Raw genomic sequence first — 22,623 nt, 5'->3', positions numbered from 1 at the left:
ATGATGGGACTTTTTGAACTTGGTTTTGCTTTCACTTTGAGTTGACGCCACAAAAGTCACACAAAGTATGTCAAATTTGGCGCAGCTTTAAACTGTCTTACGTCATCCCCCACACACTGGTGATTTTTGCAACTTTTTATTTAAAAAAATAAAAAATATAATAAATTTGCAATGACAAATGTGGAGTGAAACTAACTAGCATATCAAATCACCCCCACTTTTACACCACTTTTCAAAAGTGGTAAGGGAATGGCAAAAGGTCGCAAAGTTTGTCGTAAAACAGCACTTGCGCCAACATTTGGCATTTTTGTATGACAGTTTTCTGATGCACAAACTTGACACAGTTTATTCTAACTTTTATTATAATCAGTTCAAGACCGGGCCGTTAACCCCCCCCCCCCCCTCCCTTCCTGACCAGACACATTTACCGTATTTTGTAGTACATTCGGTATTGAATGCCGTAACTTTTTAATTATTTAGCATTCTTCACTGATACATTGGGCTTTACTTTTATGCCATTTTTATATTAGTATCTATTTAAATTTTTATCTTTTGTAAAATGTCAAAAAAGGGAAACAGTTTTCAGTTTTTAGCTTTTAAAAAAAATAATATATATATAATAATTTATATAATATATATGTATATATATATATATATATATAGACACAAAAAATAAAGTTGGGCAGCACAGCTATATCCAAAATACAGGCGTGTGTGCCAGCGGCTGTGGAGGCGATCTCATTCCAAATAATAGGTTGAAGAAATTCCACGGCACATCCAAGGCGTAAACATAAGTAGAAGACTTTATTCACCAGACACGCAACGTTTCGATCCGCTTTCTGAGATCTTCCTCAAGGAGTGACAACATATGGCAGTGCAATGTGCATATTTATACAGCTTCACATAATCAATCAATAATTGTCTTAGATAATCCAATCAATTAAAAAACATCAAAATATCATAAAAAAATCATCATGTGTCAACATTACATAATATACATAACAAAATCATGATTCAATCAATACAGTGCAGTGATTTGGGCATAATTGCCAAACAAATAACAGTCATAAATCCATATAATCCTAAATCATTCACATGATTATAATCAGATACCTCTGTGATAAACATAATAATCAAATACCTTAGTGCAGGTGTACAATAAAAATAATCCTGGAGAGGAAGGTCCTAGAGCGAGCGGAGGATGCGGTCCACATGGATGTCGGCGTGTAGGATTCTGTAATGCGCATGTCAAAGGACCTTTTGAAACTTTGCGGTCACGTGATCATATATCAGATCACGTGATCGAGACTCTATTCTCAGGTGACTTCACTGTTGTTATCTACACCGTGAAGTGTCTTGCATTCCACCCAAATGTGAACCGCAAGCTTCACTATGGAGACCGTAAAATCAATCATATGCTCATCCACAGGATGTCTATACGTCAAACACCCCGGTTCAAGCAGCGCTCAATAAGACTTATGTAATAGGTCCTGTGGGTAAATGATAATGGTGCAAACGGCAATCAAAAGGGGTCGATATGTTGAAGGTGATATCACAGTCCTATGTAGCTACTCTATCTAGACATAAAAAGCAACGCGGTAGTATCGCCATATAGCAAAATGCAATGTCTGTTGAGCGACTGAATCCAAACTGGAAATCAGTCCTCATCTAGACAATGCAAAGGATCACATTGGATCCATAAAGCAATATATATATATTAAAATTATATTTTATTCATAGCTCCTAGCAACCAGCCCCCTAGTCATATGAGGAGTCCAAAATGCATGTCGTGTGCTAGTTACACACAGCATCAAATCAAAACCCCACCGGTGTCAATGGGCAGCCATTCCTGGATGTCCAACTAGACCCTGTGGGGTGGCATCCTCCTGATTCCGGGGGCATTGTAGTTGTATCTCATATGTTAGACATGCATCACCCCCCCATCGATTACCGATTGATCACCGGCACCATACACCATAAGGCCATAAGCCAATGAAAAAATATAACTGCCCACAGGACATTGGGCGCTGAATTAAAATCTCAGTGGTAGACATATCAAGTGAATCCCATATAATTATTGTGAAAGACTACATATGGTCAATATCACTATAAGAAACACGTCATGATAAAATGAATTGTTTGATATCACTAACACTCAAAAAGTAAATTGTTATTCGTTCCACATCACCAATTAGTCATGTTTAAATAGAGAAATAAGCCATCCTAGTTGACCAACATTCCACCACTTATATATATATTTCACATGTACAGCACCATGGAATAAAAGGCGCTTTCATAATAATATATGTGTGTGTGTGTGTATATATAGGTGGGCCCGACATATTTTTGATCAATAATATGCACTAAGAGTTTCTTCACTGCCTTGCAGTAAGTATTGGCATCATGTATTTGACCCTGTTCACACATTCACCTGTTTACTCAGTCTTAGTGCATTTAGTGGTGTGCTGCTACTTTATTTGTTTGCTGTATTATTGCCGGGTAGCTTGCACCTGCGATTTGTCTCAGGAGGTGCTGTTCCGTTTTTTGCTTTTTTATATATATATATGAAACTCAAAAAATTAGAATATCGTGCAAAGTTCATTTATTTCAGTAATGCAACATAAAGGTGAACCTAACATATGAGATAGACTCATTACATGCAAAGCGAGATATTTCAAGCCTTTATTTGTTATAATTTGGATGATTATGGCTTACAGCTTATGAAACCCCAAAGTCACAATTTTGAGGTACCCTTTGCTCGGGGGGTATGGATTAATTAACTGACTACAGTGTGAGACTTTAAGCCTAGAATATGGAACCTTTTCACAAAATTAAAATTTTAAGTTGCATTAATGCAATTCCTTTTAATTTGCATTACTGAAATAAATGGACTTTTGCACGATATTCAAATTTTTCGAGTTTCACCTGTATATATAATAGTGTATAGACAGATTTATATATACTGTTATCTTTATATAGGGGATATGTAGTTTACAGTCATCGAGGATGGGGCTAGTGGTGGAATTCATTTTTTTTATTATAATTTTTTAGCATACTTTGGGCCAGATTTATCATGACTCTGACAGCTCACTCCACTTTCACATATGGCTAAAGTCAGTTTTGGCCAAGTCACATTTATGATCGGCCCTTTAAGACTGTAATAAATGTGGTTTTACGGTAGCAGTTTATCCGTCAGTAAGCAGCTTTACAAAAGTCGCACGTCTTTACGAAAAAAGTTGCATGTTCTATTAAAAAGTCGCAAAAGATAAGCATGCTCCTCACTTGAGTGAAATTGCGAATTTTTTTGCGACTTTTTAAATAGTCACAATGGTGAATCTGTCTAGAGATTCATTTACATAAGAAAACACGCCCACTTTCAGAAAACTGGCGAGCATAGAGCAGAGCCAGTAAAAGTCGCACATTTTTGCGCAGTTTAAGCGATTGTGCAAAAATTTGCGACTTTTTCACTCCATTATTCTGACTTGAGCTAATGATAAATCTGGCCCAACTTTGTCTTTATTTTTTTTTTATTTTTTATAAAACACTTTAGACCCCCTCCATAAGGTCAGACAAGACCTTCGGGTATTTTAACATCACCTTTTAATTTATTCCTGATTTCTCCTCTAACTGGGGCTAACATATTAGCCCCAGTTACAGGAGGAACATAGCCTCCTGACATGCAAAGCAAAGCTGATTTGGGTCTGCTCACACCCAGCAGCTTTTGCAGTTTACCGTTCCTAAGCGATCCCCTAGGATCAGAGAATGAAGCTGCATTGCCACTGCCTGACCTGTATACACACTGATTGAGAACTGTGTATAAAGCTTTGAGGGAGACAGGGACAGTAGAAATTCATCTCTGCCTATGACAACCTGCCTATGAAAACCATCTCTGCCGATGACAACCACCTCACCATTCCTGCAGCAGCCATTTCTGCAAGAAAGATCCTTGCAGAGAGAAATTCCCAAATGTTTATAGTTTATGGACAGTCAACAACTGGTTAAATCCCTGCTCATTCTGACCTTAGGAGCCAGTAGTTGGTCCTTTTAGGGATTGACAGCCTTCCTCACGTAAGTGTGCACACAGAGTTATCAGTCATGCACTCAGTAGGACTGCTCACTGGACTCCTAAGCCCAGAATGAGGAGAGTTTTATGGATATACTGAATCTTTTTCTATAAATCTGTCTGCTCAGCTCCTCCTGCTGTATAACATGCTGCCCCTACATTTCATCGATAATGTGACCGGGTCCCTTTAATTCGCTGACATCTATTGCCATTGCTGATCTCTCACATCTATACTGTTATTACAAAGACAAAGGGGTGGCACTATGCCAACCACAGGACTCCCATGTAAACTGAACCACAGGTGAAGCGTGGGTGTTAGATAAAAACTTGTGCAGAATTCATTGTGGTTATGTCACAATGTAGGGGGAGGAACACCAGAATGACCACAAAAGGAAAATGACCCGAAACTAGGCCTCACGGCTATGGAAATGAAAAAGGTCACCACCTAGGAAACCCTAAACCTAGCCCTGACTCCTGTCAGTATGAATAGACCCTGAATGTGGAGATATTCATACACCATAAACCTAGGCCCTAGAAACCCTGAAAAGTCCTAGGTGTAATGACAGGGTCTGAGACCACTGGTTCCTTCCCAGATGAACGAACCAGCGTCTCCCTGAGGTCTAGGAAACAATGAGCAGAAGGGGACAACAAAATACAAAGGGGAATACACTTATCTTATATAGAAAATGAATGAGCAGGAACTCAGAAAAGGACAACACACCAGCTCTTCCAACTCCAGGCAGATAATATCAACCGCTTGGTAAGAAGTGTGAGTCCAGACTAAATAGAGGAGCACAAGTTACACCTAAAACAAGAGGTGTGGTCATACCAGCAACAACACTGCAAAGTGAAAACCGAGAGACTGTCAGATAATCTCACATGATGCAAGTCTCTCAGATCTTCTAACCTCTGTCACGGGAGGGATCATGACAGGTTAGAGTTTGTTAACGAGGGATGCATCTAATGATTAAGGGTACTTTCACACTAGCGTTATTCTCTTCCGGTATTGAAATCCAGTAAAGAGTCTCAATACCGGAAAAAAAAACATCAGTTTTGTCCCAATGCATTCTGAATGGAAAGCAATCCGTTCAGTATGCATCAGGATGTCATCCGTTCCGTCCCTTGTACGGTATTTGACCAGACAAAATACAGCAGCTTGCAGCAGTATTTTTTCCGGCCAAAATCCCGGAACACTCCTGGAAATCTTTGAAAAAAAATTAAATACCGGATCCATTATTCAGGATGATACCGGATGAGACGGATCTGGTATATCACCGGATCCGTCTAACGGATCCGGAAAAAACATATTTTAATTTGCATAAGGAACTTACTAATATATTGTGATTGTCCATATTGCCTCCTTTGCTGACTTCATTCATTTTTTCATTGCATTATACACTGCTCGCTTTCAGGGGTTATGGCCACCGCTGCAGCACAAATATGGGATAGGAGATGTTGCGCATGCATGCCTATGCACACCCTTGCGGTCCTGGCCACCAGAAAGACTGGTGCTTTTTCCTATAGTATGTGAGCACGACCACTGCTGCTGGATTCTAGGGTGGTTGTAATCCCTGGATGCAAGCAGTGTATAATGTGTGATATATCAGGACAAGTTCACACTGCCGTTATTTCCATCACTTATTGTGAGTCAAAACCAGTAGTGAAGACCACAAGGTATGAATCAAGCCAACCAAGGAGGCAATATGGACAATCACAATACATTGATAATACAGTAAGTGGCTTGTATTAACTTTCTCTACATGATAAATGCCATTTGCTGAAGTGGCCTATGAACACCTTCACATGGAATAAAAAAAAAAAATCTTTTTATAATTTTTTTGAACCAAATCAGTTAAAAGCAACACTTCATTACAAATGTACATAAACAGATAAACAAACTGCCCCCTCACCCCACCCCCACCCAGTCCTGTGTGACATAATACCTAGTATCCCTACCAAGTAATCACAGAGGAATTGAAGCAGGTATAATAGAAGAACATCCATGAAGAACCTCCAAGAGGTACCAGAAAGTATGCTCAAACGTGACTTCTACTGTATCTTAAGATCTTTTGATAAATGATCAATAAATAAAGACCATTTATAAAAAAATTTAAAAAACATTTTGTTTGCTTTTTCTTTATCTGCCACAGTATTTATCCAATCCATATTACATAAAATAAAATATTGTGTTCAGTCAATGAGAAGGGAGGTACCACCGGGTTGAGCCGGTGGTATAAGATACTCTTTCGAGTGGAAGCCCATATGTGTAGTATAGCCTTTTTACTTCTTTGTAGAGAGAGATTAGGGACTCCGGCAAGATACTATAAAAAGCCCAATAGGGATCTGGTTTTATTGATATTTGATAAGCAGATAGCAGGTGGTATGCTCTTACATTCCTCCACAATTCCTGAACCCTAGGACAAACCCAAAAGTGATGAAACATATCCATATTCAGCTCATTACATTTGGAACAGCAAAAGCTATTTTCCGGGGACATTTTATGTGGTATATCAGGAGTAATAAATGTTCTATGGAAGATTAACAATGCCATGTCTGTATAACTACTGACTGGGCTATTTTTATGGATTTTCAATGTGGCATTTAGAAGGGCCTGTACACTATCAGGAAGATCCCTAGCCTATTTTTGGGGGCCAGTAGCTTCTGAGTCCCACAACCATGAGGGTCTAAGGAAACGGTAGATATTACTGGTGGATGAGGTATAATGAGGTCTTGCTTGTTTAAGGAAAACATTTAGGCATGCCCCCACAGTCTCTAGTGACCCCCTGTAGACAACTACCAACAAAACTACTAGCTTGCAGAAAAAGAAACACATTATTATTAAAAGCAGGACATTTATGAGCCGCTGCTTTGTAAAAGAGAATGGAATAATTGTTATCCAGTAGATCTAACACTAAGGAACACCCCTGTGTAGTCAGAGTATAGTAAATACTAGGGGTTTGCCCTCTAAGAAACTTAGATTAGCTATGAAGGACTGGAATGGGGTATGGTGGCTGTCTAGCTGACATTATTTCCTAACTTTACTCCATGCTTGTATAGTAGGGGGATATATTGTTTTAATTATTTCATTTTACTCATTTTGGTGTTTATTAAAAATTTACATCAGTTTTGTGTCATAAAGGGTTAAGTTTTAGCCCAGCTGTAAGCAACTTTCACTTTGTGCTATCATCTGATAACCTTTATCTCTGAACTAGAAATTGATCATAAACATCTATTTAAGCCACATTATTGTCAGATATGAATTTAGCTATGAAGAGGCTTTATGAGCTCTCAAGAGATTAGAGATAAGGCTTCACATGAGCCCTCAGCTGAGCTGTCTGACGGGACACAGTGTAAACACAGAGAATCTCAACTCTGCACAGAAAAAGGGGCTGAAAATGTTTAATAAATGATCTTTAGCTCGAAATCAGTACAATGCAATCATTAAAAAAATTGTCCAAAGGTGTCCATAGCCGTTAAGCATTAAGAATACTGTGGCAACTGGATGAGTCTATTATAGGAGAAATCTAGCCTAAATAGTTCTGTGGCATGTCATACATGTTAAAATATCACAATAATCATATAAAGTCTGCTATCTCTGACCACCACTGAATTCCAGAATGAAAGGGAGTGTGAGACCTTTTGTCACTGAGACAATATTGTAAGCAAAAATAACAGAACTCTCTAAGCAGTGAGAAAAGAGCTTGAGATGTTTATATACAGTTGCAAGAAAAAGTATGTGAACCCTTTGGAATGATATGGATTTCTGCACAAATTGGTCATAAAATGTGATCTGATCTTCATCTAAGTCACAACAATAGACAATCACAGTCTGCTTAAACTAATAACACACAAATAATTAAATGTTACCATGTTTTTATTAAACTCACCATGTAAACATTCACAGTGCAGGTGTAAAAAGTATGTGAACCCTTGGATTTAATAACTGGTTGAACCTCCTTTGGCAGCAATAACTTCAATCAAATGTTTCCTGTAGTTGCAGATCACATGTGCACAAAGGTCAGGAGTAATTCTTGACCATTCCTCTTTACAGAACTGTTTCAGTTCAGCAATACTCTTGGGATGTCTGGTGTGAATCGCTTTCTTGAGGTCATGCCACAGCATCTCAATCGGGTTGAGGTCAGGACTCTGACTGGGCCACTCTAGAAGGCGTATTTTCTGCTGTTTAAGCCATTCTGTTGTTGATTTACTTCTATGCTTTGGGTCATTGTCCTGTTGCAACACCCATTTTCTGTTGAGCTTCAGCTGGTGGACAGATGGCATTAAGTTCTCCTGCAAAATGTCTTGATAAACTTGGGAATTCATTTTTCCTTCGATGATAGCAATCCGTCCAGGCCCTGATGCAGCAAACCAGCCCCAAACCATGATGTCCTCACCACCATACTTCACAGTTGGGATGAGGTTTTGATGTTGGTGTGCTGTGCCTCTTTTTCTCCACACATAGTGTTGTGTGTTTCTTCCAAACAACTCAACTTTGGTTTCATCTGTCCACAGAATATTTTGCCAGTACTGCTGTGGAACATCCAGGTGCTCTTGTGCAAACTGTAAACGTGCAGCAATGTATTTTTTGGACAGCAGTGGCTTCCTTTGTGGTATCCTCCCATGAAATCCATTCTTGTTTAGTGTTTTACGTATCGTAGATTTACTAACAGGGATGTTAGAATATGCCAGAGACTTTTGTAAGTCTTTAGCTGACACTCTAGGATTCTTCTTCACCTCATTGAGCTGTGCTATGCTCTTGCAGTCATCTTTACAGGACGACCACTAATAGGGAGAGTAGCAGTAGTGCTTTTTATTTCATTTATAGACAATTTGTCTTACCATGGATTGATGAACAGCAAGGCTTTTGGAGATACTTTTACAACCCTTTCCAGCTTTATGCAAGTCAACAATTATTAATCGTAGGTCTTCTGAGAGCTCTTTTGTGCGAGGCATCATTCACATCAGGCAATGCTTCTTGTGAAAAGCAAACCCAGAACTGGTGTGTGGTTTTTATAGGGCAGGACAGCTGTAACCAACACCTCCAATCTCATCTCATTGATTGGACTCCAGTTGGCTGACACCTCACTCCAATTAGCTCTTGGAGATGTCATTAGCCTAGGGGTTCACATACTTTTTCCACTTGCACTGTGAATGTTTACATGGTGTGTTCAATAAAAACATGGTAACATTTAATTCTTTGCGTGTTATTAGTTTAAGCAGATTGTGATTGTCAATTGTTGTGACTTAGATGAAGATCAGATCACATTTTATGACCAATTTGTGCCAAAATCCATATAATTCCAAAGGGTTCACATACTTTTTTTTGCAACTGTAGTTGTTTCCATCTGAAAATGAGTGAGAGTGCGGGATCACAGGCCTGAAGTTATTTTCTCAAGTATATCCATGATATACCAGACATTCGCTTTGATAGTTTTTCCCCTCTAAAGTACAATGGTCATTTCAATAGACATTTGACGTGTCATAATGAATAGGGCTGGGTTTGCATCATGTTTTTCCTGTTTGTTTAACATATTCAAAAACGTATACATTAAACGGAGGCCTCAGACTAATGCCAAACAGTGGTATCCGTTCCCAATAGAGTTCCGTTGTAAAAAAAAGACTTATCCGTTTTTTGGATTGTGCAGGATACAAGAACGTGGTGTGCTGTGTTTTTGTATCCTTTTTTTTTTCTAACGTATACATCAAATGGAGGTATAAAACATTATGTGAACCCACCCTAAGACCCCCACCCATTACTAAGGCGGAAGTGCTCAGCCAGGCACTGTCTCTCTTTGCTTGCTTAAGATGGGCTCATAGACCATGAGACAGTTCTTGGCTGAATGCTTCTGGCTCCTCATGTAAGTGGGTTTAAGCACCCAGTCCTCCACCAATCAAAACTTTTGACACGTCACTATTGTCACGGATTATCCGCGAGAATATTGAACTGTCCTCCCAATATTATCAATATTACTCTGCCTTATTGAACAGTGGGTCTATTAAACAGTAATTATTTCCCTAGGCCCCAGAACCTACAATTTGATTATTCAGAGCGTCTCCTTCTGTTGTTCTATGAGACGAACTGCGACCGCCGCGGCCACAATACGTCACGAAACCGTCACAGCGCCCCTAGTGGTCAATCCGCAAACAGGCCTCCCAGCCACTTTCAGCACACCGACAGTCTAACTTGAGTCCGTACAGTCGATAGGCTGAAAGCGCAGGGAGTGGACCTCCGATTGACCGCAAGTAAGCGTGCGACGAACTGCGACCGGAACTACACACAGGGTAGTTTAACTGCCACCACCTCACAATTTATGGGAGCAAGGAACCCACTATCTAGATAACACAACCGAGTAGCTTTCTCTTCGGAGAGGCTAGGGTAAGTTTTTGCAGTGTTTGAAAACAGGCATATGGCTAGAGAAATGAGTTGGAGGTCATTTATTATATATCTATATACAATACAAATTATCAAGATGCACAGTAATTATTAACACAATAATCAAGGAGAGTATAGTCCAATAAACAAAAGGGAGAAAAGAAAGAAAATACTTCGTTTCCGCAGAAAAGATGTCCGTTGGTGAAATAGTCCGTTGCAGGGGTAAAGTCCAAGAAGCCTTTGTCCAGTGTAATATGCCTACAGCCCACAGGTTCTCTGGCTGAGGCCCTCTTTAGGTGTTGTTAAAAGTGGAGAACTCCTTTAGCAGATCCTAGGTCTGTGTTATAAAGGGTCCTAGAATCAAGGCGGGGAATTGAGAGTCCGCCTGCTGGGCAGGCTGTATTCCTGAGGTGAATGTCAGTTCTGAAATATGTCATGTGCCATATCGCGGGATGTCTCCGCTGTACACAAGTAACACGCACACATTCACATTCCCCACAAAATATGGAGTTCAGGGATACCAAATATTACTATTATAACTGGTTCTATGATGGGGTAACACCATAACTTTACCTGGGTACATCTTAGAGTTATGTTTGTCCTATGTAAACGTCCAGTGAATTCTGAGTGACACGATGATGTAATTTTTACATCCGTAAGATGCATGGTCTCTCTTAAAAAGGTAAAAATCATATCTCAGATTCATGTGTCAATCTGGGAACCTTGGTGCCGGCCATCTGAATCAAGTTATCTTACAGACCCTTATGGCAGCGACACCAATCGGCTCCCCCCAGGTGCCGTCTTCACACCTGTGATATCTCTTCAGACAGGGAAGTTCTTTTGTCAACCCGAGGAAGCCAGCTGTAATTGCGTTATCTGCTGGGCCTCTATTGACTGACTTGAACAAAAGGACTATGTTGTTCTCTGGGTACAACAGAAGGAGACGCTCTGAATAATCAAATTGTAGGTTCTGGGGCCTAGGGAAATAATTACTGTTTAATAGACCCACTGTTCAATAAGGCAGAGTAATATTGATAATATTGGGAGGACAGTTCAATATTCTCGCGGATCATCCGTGACAACTATGACATCTCAAAATGTTTTTTGAAATTACAGTTACCCTTGAAATATGTATGTGCTGTAACATAGTAACATAAACCCTGTGAGGTAGGAGACAATTTTCCCCACTTTAGTGGAATAAAAAATTCCTTCCCGACTCCAATCAGGCAATCAGAATTAGGCTACTTTCACACTTGCGTTCAGAGCGGATCCGTCTGAGATGGATCCGCTCATATAATGCAGACGGTGGCTCCGTTCAGAACGGATCCGTCTGCATTATATTGTAAAAAAAGTGTGAAAGTAGCCTCAGACGGATCCGTCCAGACTTTACATTGAAAGTCAATGGGGGACGGATCCGTTTGAAAATTGAGCCATAGTGTGTCATATTCAAACGGATCCGTCCCCATTGACTTACATTGGAAGTCTGGACGGATCCCCTTGCCTCCGCACGGCCAGGCGGACACCCGAACGCTGCAAGCAGCGTTCAGGTGTCCGCCTGCTGAGCGGAGCGGAGGCTGAACGCTGCCAGACTGATGCATTCTGAGCGGATCCGCGTCCACTCAGAATGCATTAGGGCTGGACGGATGCGTTCGGGGCCGCTTGTGAGCCCCTTCAAACGGAGCTCACAAGCGGACACCCGAACACTAGTGTGAAAGTAGCCTAACTCCCTGGATCAACGACCCCTCTCTAGAAGCTATAGCCTGTAATATTATTGCTAGTGTTGATCACGAATATTCGAATATTTATCGCGAATATAGGTACTTTGAAAATTTGCGAATATTTCAAATATAGTGATATATATTTATAATTTCGAATATTTGATTTTTTTTTTAATCAGTAAACATGATCCCTCCTTGCTTCTAGCTTGTGGGCCAATGAGAAGGCTGCTTTAGGAGTAGTGTTGTTTGCGAATTTTCGTAATGCGAATTTTTAAACTTACAACTATTAGACAAAGAATATTATAGCACTAGATTAGCTAAATTGCTCTATATTCGTTTTTTTCGAATATTCGCTATATTGCTAGAACTTAATTTTTTCGAATATTCGTTATATTCTAAAACAAGAATATATAGCAATATAGCGAATATTCGAAAAAAAACCCCGAATATAGAGCAATTTAGCTAATATAGTGCTATAATCTTCTTTGTCTAATAGATGTAATTTTTTTCTCATCTGAAGTTCAGATTGGGAAAAAATTACAACTATAAAAAAAAAAAAAAGATTATAGCACTATATTAGCTAAATTGTTCTATATTCGTTTTTTTCGAATATTCGCTACATTGCTATATATTATTGTTTTAGAATATTACGAATATTCGGAAAAAAAAAGTTATAGCAATGTAGCGAATATTCAAAAAAACGAATATACAGGTCCTTCTAAAAAAATTAGCATATTGTGATAAAGTTCATTATTTTCTGTAATGTACTGATAAACATTAGACTTTCATATATGTTAGATTCATTACACACAACTGAAGTAGGTCAAGCCTTTTATTGTTTTAATATTGATGATTTTGGCATACAGCTCATGAAAACCCCAAATTCCTATCTAAAAAAATTTGCATATCATGAAAAGGTTCTCTAAACGAGCTATTAACCTAATCATTTGAATCAACTAATTAACTTTAAACACTTGCAAAAGATTCCTGAGGCTTTTAAAAACTCCCAGCCTGGTTCATTACTCAAAACCGCAATCATGGGTAAGACTGCCGACCTGACTGCTGTCCAGAAGGCCATCATTGACACCCTCAAGCAAGAGGGTAAGACACAGAAAGAAATTTCTGAACGAATAGGCTGTTTCCAGAGTGCTGCATCAAGGCACCTCAGTGGGAAGTCTGTGGGAAGGAAAAAGTGTGGCAGAAAACGCTGCACAACGAGAAGAGGTGACCGGACCCTGAGGAAGATTGTGGAGAAGGACCGATTCCAGACCTTGGGGGACCTGCGGAAGCAGTGGACTGAGTCTGGAGTAGAAACATCCAGAGCCACCGTGTACAGGCGTGTGCAGGAAATGGGCTACAGGTGCCGCATTCCCCAGGTCAAGCCACTTTTGAACCAGAAACAGCGGCAGAAGCGCCTGACCTGGGCTACAGAGAAGCAGCACTGGACTGTTGCTCAGTGGTCCAAAGTACTTTTTTCGGATGAAAGCTAATTTTGCATGTCATTCGGAAATCAAGGTGCCAGAGTCTGGAGGAAGACTGGGGAGAGGGAAATGCCAAAATGCCTGAAGTCCAGTGTCAAGTACCCACAGTCAGTGATGGTCTGGGGTGCCATGTCAGCTGCTGGTGTTGGTCCACTGTGTTTTATCAAGGGCAGGGTCAATGCAGCTAGCTATCAGGAGATTTTGGAGCACTTCATGCTTCCATCTGCTGAAAAGCTTTATGGAGATGAGGATTTCATTTTTCAGCACGACCTGGCACCTGCTCACAGTGCCAAAACCACTGGTAAATAGTTTACTGACCATGGTATTGCTGTGCTCAATTGGCCTGCCAACTCTCCTGACCTAAACCCCATAGAGAATCTGTGGGATATTGGGAAGAGAAAGTTGAGAGATGCAAGACCCAACACTCTGGATGAGCTTAAGGCCGCTATCGAAGCATCCTGGGCCTCCATAACACCTCAGCAGTGCCACAGGCTGATTGCCTCCATGCCACGCCGCATTGAAGCAGTCATTTCTGCAAAAGGATTCCCGACCAAGTATTGAGTGCATAACTGAACATAATTATTTGAAGGTTGACTTTTTTTGTATTAAAAACACTTTTCTTTTATTGGTCGGATGAAATATGCAAATTTTTTTAGATAGGAATTTTGGGTTTTCATGAGCTGTATGCCAAAATCATCAATATTAAAACAATAAAAGGCTTGAACTACTTCAGTTGTGTGTAATGAATCTAAAATATATGAAAGTCTAATGTTTATCAGTACATTACAGAAAATAATGAACTTTATCACAATATGCTAATTTTTTTAGAAGAACCTGTAGAGCAATTTAGCTAATATAGTGCTTTATTTTTTAATTTTGTTTTTTTCGAATATTCGCTATATTGCTATAACTTAGTTTCTTCGAATATTCGTAATATTCTAAAACAAGAATATATAGCAATATAGCAAATATTCGAAAAAAACGAATAGAGAGCAATTTAGCTAATATAGTGCTATAATCTTTATTTTTATAGTTGTAATTTTTTTCCAATCTGAACTTCAGATGAGAAAAAAATTACAACTGTTAGACAAAGAAGATTATAGCACTATATTAGCTAAATTGCTCTATATTCGTTTTTTTTTTTGAATATTCGCCATATAGCTATATATTCTTGTTTCAGAATATTACGAATATTCGAAAAAACTAAGTTATAGCAATATAGCGAATATTCGAAAAAAAACAATATAGAGCAATTTAGCTAATATAGTGCTATAATATTTTTTTTTATAGTTGTAATTTTTTTCCAATCTGAACTTGAGATGAGAAAAAAAATTACAACTGTTAGCGCCACTAACCAGCGGTACTTCCGCAACATACTCCTACAGAGCGCCAGTCTACTTTTCTTCTCTCCATCACCAGCGGCATTGGTCTGAAGAAGGCCAATAGGCCGAAACGTTACAGCATTGAAGCCGCAATATCTATTCAATAAAAAGTAACACAAACTTGCAAATTACGCTGGAGTTTGTCTATTTATGTTAGACAAAGAAGATTATAGCACTATATCAGCTAAATTGCTCTATATTCTTTTTTTTTTTTTTTTTGAATATTCGCTATATTGCTATATATTCTTGTTTTAGAATATTACGAATATTCGAAAAAACAAAGTTATAGCACTGCTCTTACCGTAAAGAATCCTTTTCTATGTTTGTGTACAAACCTTCTTTCCTCCAGACGCAGAGGATGTCCCCTCGTCACAGTCACAGTCATGGGGATAAATAGATGATGGGATAGATCTCTGTACTGACCCCTGATATATTTATACATATTAATTACATCTCCCCTCAGGCGTCTTTTTTCTAAAGTGAATAACCCTAATTTTGATAATCTTTCAGGGTACTGTAGTTTCCCCATTCCAGTTATTACTTTAGTTGCCCTCCTCTGGACCCTCTCCAGCTCTGCTATGTCTGCTTTGTTCACAGGAGCCCAGAACTGTACTCAGTCCTCCATGTGTGGTCTGACTAGCGATTTGCAAAGTGGTAGGACTATGTTCTTATCACGGGCATCTATGCCCCTTCTACTGCAACCCATTATCTTATTGGCCTTGGCAGCAGCTGCCTGACACTGGTTTTTGCAGCTTAGTTTGCTGTTTATTAAAATTCCTAGATCCTTTTCGATGTCAGTGTTACCGAGTGTTTTACCATTTAGGATGTACAGGTGACTTGCATTATTCCTTCCCATGTGCATAACTTTACATTTGTCAGTGTTAAACCTCATCTGCCACTTATCTGCCCAAGCCTCCAATCTATCCAGATCGCTCTGTAGTAGTATACTGTCCTCATCAGTGTTAATTACTTTACACAGTTTAGTGTCATCTGCGAAAATTGATACTTTACTATGCAAGCCTTCTACAAGATCATTAATAAATATATTGAAGAGAATAGGGCCCAATACTGACCCCTGAGGTACCCCACTAGTGACAGTGACCCAATCTGAGTATGTACCATTAATAAACACCCTCTGTTTTCTATCATTGAGCCAGTTACTTACCCACATACAGACGTTTTCTCCCAGTCCGAGCATTCTCATTTTATATACTAACCTTTTATGTGGTACAGTGTCAAATGCTTTGGAGAAGTCCAGATATACAACATCCATTGATTTGCCGCTGTCAAGTCTAGAACTTACCTCCTCATAGAAACTGATTAAATTAGTTTGGCATGACCGATCCCTCACAAAGCCATGCTGATATGGCGTTATTTGCTTATTTCCATTGAGATGCTTTAAGATAGCCTCTCTCAGAAAACCTTCAAACAGTTTACCCACAACAGATGTTAAACTTACCGGCCTATAGTTTCCAGGCTCTGTTTTTGGACCCTTTTTGAATATTGGCACCACATTTGCCATGCGCCAATCCTGTGGAACATTCCCTGTCAGTATAGAGTCTGCAAATATCAGAAATGAGGGTCTGGCTATGACATTACTTAATTCCCTTAGGATACGGGGGTGTATGCCATCCGTTCCTGGCGATTTGTCTATTTTAATCTTTTTACTTCTTCCTGGGTCAGACCAGGATACTTTTAATGGAAAATTTATTTTTACATTCTGCATGTCATCTGACAGTTTGTTCTCAGTGAATACATTGGAGAAAAAAATATTTAACAGCTTTGCTTTCTCCTCGTCGCTCTCTGCGACTCCCCTCTCATTACTCTTTAACGGGCCGACACCTTATACTTTTTAACATTTATATAATTGAAGAACATTTTAGGGTTAGTTTATTCTCTTTGGCAATTATTCTCTCGGTCTCTAGTATGGCCGCTTTTATTAGTTTTTTACATGTTCTATTTTTTTTCCTTATAGTTTTTCAGTGCTTACATGCTACCCTCCTGTTTTAGTGATTTATATGCTTTCTTTTTGTCATTTATTGCTTTCTTTACAGTTCTATTTATCCACATTGGTTTATTTTTGTTCCTTAACCTTTTATTCCCATATGGTATGTACCTCTCACAATGAGATTTTAGGATGTTTTTAAAGATATCCCATTTTGTGGCTGTATTTTTATTTTTGAGGACTTTGTCCCATTTAGTTAGGCCTATGGCCTCTCTTAGTTGGCTAAATTGAGCTTTTTTGAAGTTTGGTATTTTTGTTCCTCCCTGTATAAATGCTCTTTTGAATGATAATTGGAAGGTTATTACTTTATGGTCACTATTTCCCAGGTGTCCTCCAACCTGCACGTCTGTTGTTCTGTCAGGCCTATTGGTTAATACTAAGTCCAGTTTGGCCGTCCCTCTAGTCGGGTCCTGAACCAGTTGTCTTTGGTTATTTTTCAAGAACCTGTTTCCCTTATGAGATATACAAGTTTCCCAGTCTCGTCTATCTCGTTTAGTAGCAGATTTTCTGTGGACTCTGGTATATTAGGTGGTTTATAGTAAATTCCTATTAGTAATTTATTGTTGTTTTTAGCTCCATGTATCTCTACCCACAGTGACTCCACATGTTCATGTCCCTCACTTATATCTTCACTTATATGTAACCTTGTACATTAACTGCCCAGTCATAGCTATCATCCAGCCATTTCTCAGTTATTCCCACTATGTCATAGTTCTCCTCACATATCACTAATTCCAGCTCCCCAGTTTTATTAGTCAGGCTTCTGGCACTAGTATACATACTGTACATTTGAGAGGTTTATGTATATTTTTTTACCCTACACCTTTCCTTCTGAACTGTTCTAGTCCCTCCTTCTATTCCTCCCCCAGTCCCACTACCTTGCCCCCGGTCTCTATCTGCACTATCTTCCCCTCCTATAATGTAATTTCCCTCCCCCCAGTCCCTAGTTTAAACACTCCTCCAACCTTCTAGCCATCTTTCTCCCCAGCACAGCTGCCCCTTCCCCATTGAGGTGCAGCCCGTCCCTACGATAGAGCCTGTAGCCGATAGAAAAGTCGGCCCAGTTCTCCAGGAACCCAAACCCCTCCTTCCTACGCCAGTTCTTGAGCCACTTGTTAATCTCCCTAATCTCCCGCTGCCTTTCTTGTGTGGCTCGTGGAACAGGCAGTATTTCGGAAAATACTACCTTTGAGGTCCTTGCCCTAAGCTTTTGACCTAAATCCCATAAATCATTTTTAAGGACTCTCCACCTACCTCTAACTGTCATTGGTTCCAATATGGACCATGACCGCTGGATCTTCTCCAGAACCTCACAGATCAGAATTTAACCACAACTGTCATTTAAGGATACATGTACAGGCAGTACCCCATACCAGGGGGGATCTGTGATTGTTTAATGTTTTATATGCAATGTTATGTAATGTAATGTGATGCTATGTCATTTATTCTAGCAGAGAAGGTAATGGTTGGCAGGAACAGGGCTTACCACCCTGTTCCTCCCCTCTTGGTAGGAGTAGGCTGCTCCTGCTTCCTGTCAGGTTTTGGAGTTCCAGTCTAGCTAGAGAGAGGAGTTCCTGCATTAATAGTGGGAGAATGAGGAAGATCATATGAGAGCTCCCACTCCCCCGTGAGTCCAACACTACAGAGGAAAACTTAGGAATTAGATATTCTCCTGGAAGAACATCCTGCCTTAAGAAAGTACTTGAGAGACAAGACAGCAGTGTGATCAGTGGAATACAGCTTAACAGACACTGCTGCAAGGTGATGGGCAACAGCTCAGACAACATCACCTACCTAAACCATTGCTAGGCCAGACTAACATCAAGCCTGTATTACAGTAGACATCTATATCCACAAGTGTTTGCTACTGCCAACCTATTACCATCCAACCTGCCACCATACCTCCTCATCTGGTGCCAGAGAAACTGCACTTTGTACTTTATGTGCCACGTTATATTATGCACTAAGTAAAGAGATACTGTTATATTTTTACTTCTGGTCTCATTCTTCAATATTTTATTTCCACTGCACCAATCCCCAGGAAGTGACAGCCTGAGGGAGTACACCATGACACATCATCTCATGAGGGCCACTACCACTCCCATCCTCTGCACCAGCTCCTCAGCTGCTTGCTGCACACACAGACTACATGTCTGATATGCGGGCCAATAGGTACTCCGCATGCAACCACCATATGGTGCTCCCAGGAGGTACCATATTCTCAGCTTGAAGAAATGCTTCTAGGGGAGAAAAGCTATTGTAACATGGCATCTGATGAAGCATGCCACAACTAAGAATCTAAGTGAAAACACTTTTGGGGTCATTTATCAAGCTGGTGTAAATCAGAACAGGATTAGTTGCCCATAGCAACCAATCCGATTCCACCTTTCATTTTTGACTGATCCTTTGTAAAGTGAAAGGTGGAATCTGATTGGTTGCTATGGGCAACTAAACCAGTTCTACTTTACACCAGTTTGAAAAATGACCCCATTTGTTAATCTCCCCACAAAACTGCCCTAAATAATCCATAAAATGGATATATAGATAATAGTTAGATATCTACATTTTTTCTGCTGATGTTAGTGGATCCACACATTCACATTATTATCTTTTTTACCTTAAACATATTTTGCAACATATGCTATATTGCTATAATAGCAGTGCTCATATTAAGTTTTTAAGCTTTGCTGTGTATGAACTGCACTATTTTTAAGATATTTTTTGGGGGGCCCAACATTTTTTTGCTGGATAATAAAAAAAAAAGCATTGGGGCTAATTCACATTGCTGATTTTGTCACTAAATGTCCACGTGGATTCCACAGTGTAAAATGCATGGAATGCACCTCCCACTGTTCTTGATGATTTCCTGCAGATTATCAGACCACGTAAAGGAGGTTTAGCCCCATTGAATGCAAAACTGCACTGGAAACCTGACGGTCAGCCTCCGTTTTCTACTGCGGTTTCCATGGTAGATTTTTTCAAGGGAAAAATTCACAGCTCAGCCAGTGAATAGGGCTGAGCTGCGATACCAAGCCCAGCCTCTATACAATGTACTGTGATGTGCTTGGTAAGCTGTGAGAAGGCAGCGGCACTCATAGGAGCGCCAGTGCCTTCTCAAACAGCTGATTGGCGGGGGTCCTGGGTGTTAGACCCCCACCGATCAGATACTGATGACTAGGTAGTATTGGAAAACCTTTTTAAGGTATGATCAAATGGCAGATTTTCCCACTTGAAAAATACCCTGCAGAAACTGCAACAGAAATCTGAGACTGACCCTAGGGGTTCCTGCCGCAGTTTTATATGCCCATTCAATGGGGCTAATCAAAGGGGTTATCCTGAAAAAGAAAATGATGATTTATTCTCAGGATAGTTCATCATTATAACATCAGCAGAGGTCCAAGTCCGGGCATACCGCTGGTCAGCTGTTTCAGGGAGCCGCTCCGCCCACTGCTCTCCGGAGCTTTCCAAGGACAGCACCGTACATCATATAGTGGCAGTGCTTGGTATTGCAACTCAGCCCCTTTGACTTGAATAGGGCTGAGCTTCAACTAGGCCATGTGACCGTTGTAAACAGATGTCACTGGTCTAAGAAGAGCCTGCGGTGCTCAAAGCCTCTTCTAACCGCTGATCAGCAGGGGTCCTGGGTGTCGCACCCTCGCAAATCTGATACTGATGACCTATCCTGAGGATAAGTCATAAATATATTTTCCTGGATATCTTTTCCTGGTCACACAGATTGTAAGGCACATTAAATAAACTAATGGTGCAAAAGTAACAGTGGACTGAGCAAGTGAGTGAGGCTTTTAGGGTCCCAGAAAACCCCTTTAATGCTGCTCAATTTGTATATTCATAAAAAAAACTAACATGAGTATTTCAATGCAGGCATCTGAAGGAGTTCCCATGCGCTTTTTCACAAACCTACAGGAGCTGATTGACTTTTACAAAAAGGAAAATGTAGGACTGATCACAAATCTACAATACCCCGTACTGCAAGAGGAAGAGGGTCCTGAAGATCCCGATGAGGACCAGGGTAAGACATTACAGTTATCTGCCTAGCCTATATGCTAGAATACTACGTGTTAATAATAATTTAGGCCTCATTTACACCTGCCTATTTTGGCTACATTGTCCACGGGGATTATGTGCAGACTTCGGAGGCAGTGTAATTCTATGGGGCAGTAGTTGTACATAGATATACCGTATATTTCGCTCTATAAGACACACTTTTTTCCCCCCAAAAGTGGGGGGGAAATGGCAGTGTGTCTTATGGGGCAAATGCTGCAGTTTACACTAATACACCGCCGACCGCATGTTGCACAGTGTGGTCGGAGGTGTATCATTATGGAGGGAGGAGGGGCTAGGGGCCCGCATTTTGTTTTGTAATCGCAGCAGGGCCCGGTGCCGTCACTGTATTCTATTGCATCGGGCCCCGCTCATTGTACTAATCGTATCTAACTGCAGGCAATGTTTAACTATAGAATATCTTCAATCCAGTAGCCTGTACTTACGTCCATAGCAGGCAGGAGACTGGGCGGGCGGGCAGGCACTGGTAGCGTAACTCACTACATCACGTGCCTGCTCCGCCCAATTTATGAATGAAGCAGGCGCCCGCCCAGCCTTCTGCCTCCTGCCTGCTATGGTCGTAAGTACAGGCTGCTGGATTGAAGATATTCTATAGTTAAACATTGCCTGCAGTTAGATACGATTAGTACAGTGAGCGGGGCCCGGTGCTATAGAATACAATGACTGCACTGGGCCCCCGCTGCCATTACAATACTACTATAGATGCCAGCCCCCACCCCCTGTATTGGGGGTCATTCACAATACACAGGGACACTGTTATGGGGGGGATCTGTGGATGACACATAACATAAGATGCTATTTATCTGTCATCCACAGATCCCCCCCATAGCAGTGTCATGCCATCCACAGACGCCCCCATAACAGTGCCATCCACAGACGCTCATAAGAGTGTCAGCCACAGACCCCCTTAACAATGCCATCCACAGACCCCCACAACAGTGCCATCCACAGACCCCCACAACAGTGCCATCCACAGACCCCCATAACAGTGCCATCCACAGACGTTCATAACAGTGTCAGCCACAGATCCCCCATAACAGTGCCATCCTCAGACCCCATAATAGTGTCATTCACAGGCTACAATTAGTTCAAAGCCCACCAAAAGCACACCTTTTGGTTAAATTTTTTTTTCTTTCTTATTTTCCTCCTCAAAAACCTAGGTGCGTCTTATAGGGCTAAAAATACGGTACTTTCATATGGGGAGCCTTTTCCTTATCTATGAGTCTCCGTCCAAGCCTTTATTACGGCCAACAGCTCCCCATAGAAGTCTATAGAGTATTTCTGTGTGGATTCATAATACGGTACATTCTTATGGCATCCATCTTTGTCACACTACCAGTAAAGGGACAGGCTGGACCAACACAGTTGTACGGATATTAAAATTAACATTGCAACCTCTGTAGCATGTGCCCTGTCAGCTACAAAGCTAAAGTGACTAATCTATATCTCTAGAGATGGATGCTGAGGCACTATTCACGTGATTGAAAATAGAAAAATGCCACCTAGAACACCTTAAAG

The 22,623-nt window shown here is 40.5% G+C and overlaps 1 protein-coding gene across 2 annotated transcripts in view; it reads left to right on the top strand.

Annotated features, from left to right (window-relative positions):
• The window catches only part of INPP5D (inositol polyphosphate-5-phosphatase D), a 243,841-nt gene that overhangs the window by 50,774 nt on the left and 170,444 nt on the right, over positions 1 to 22,623 (top strand). For both annotated transcript variants that reach the window (XM_044290546.1, XM_044290545.1), the window contains exon 3: positions 20,905 to 21,052. In XM_044290546.1, coding sequence (XP_044146481.1) covers positions 20,905 to 21,052 — 148 coding nt within the window. The remainder of the gene's footprint in view (positions 1 to 20,904; positions 21,053 to 22,623) is intronic.

This window comes from Bufo gargarizans, chromosome 4 (genome assembly GCF_014858855.1).
Source record: "Bufo gargarizans isolate SCDJY-AF-19 chromosome 4, ASM1485885v1, whole genome shotgun sequence".
Taxonomy (NCBI): Eukaryota; Metazoa; Chordata; class Amphibia; order Anura; family Bufonidae; genus Bufo; species Bufo gargarizans.
The sequence above is the reverse complement of the archived record's forward strand: the minus strand, read 5'-3'. Positions and strand labels throughout refer to the sequence as shown.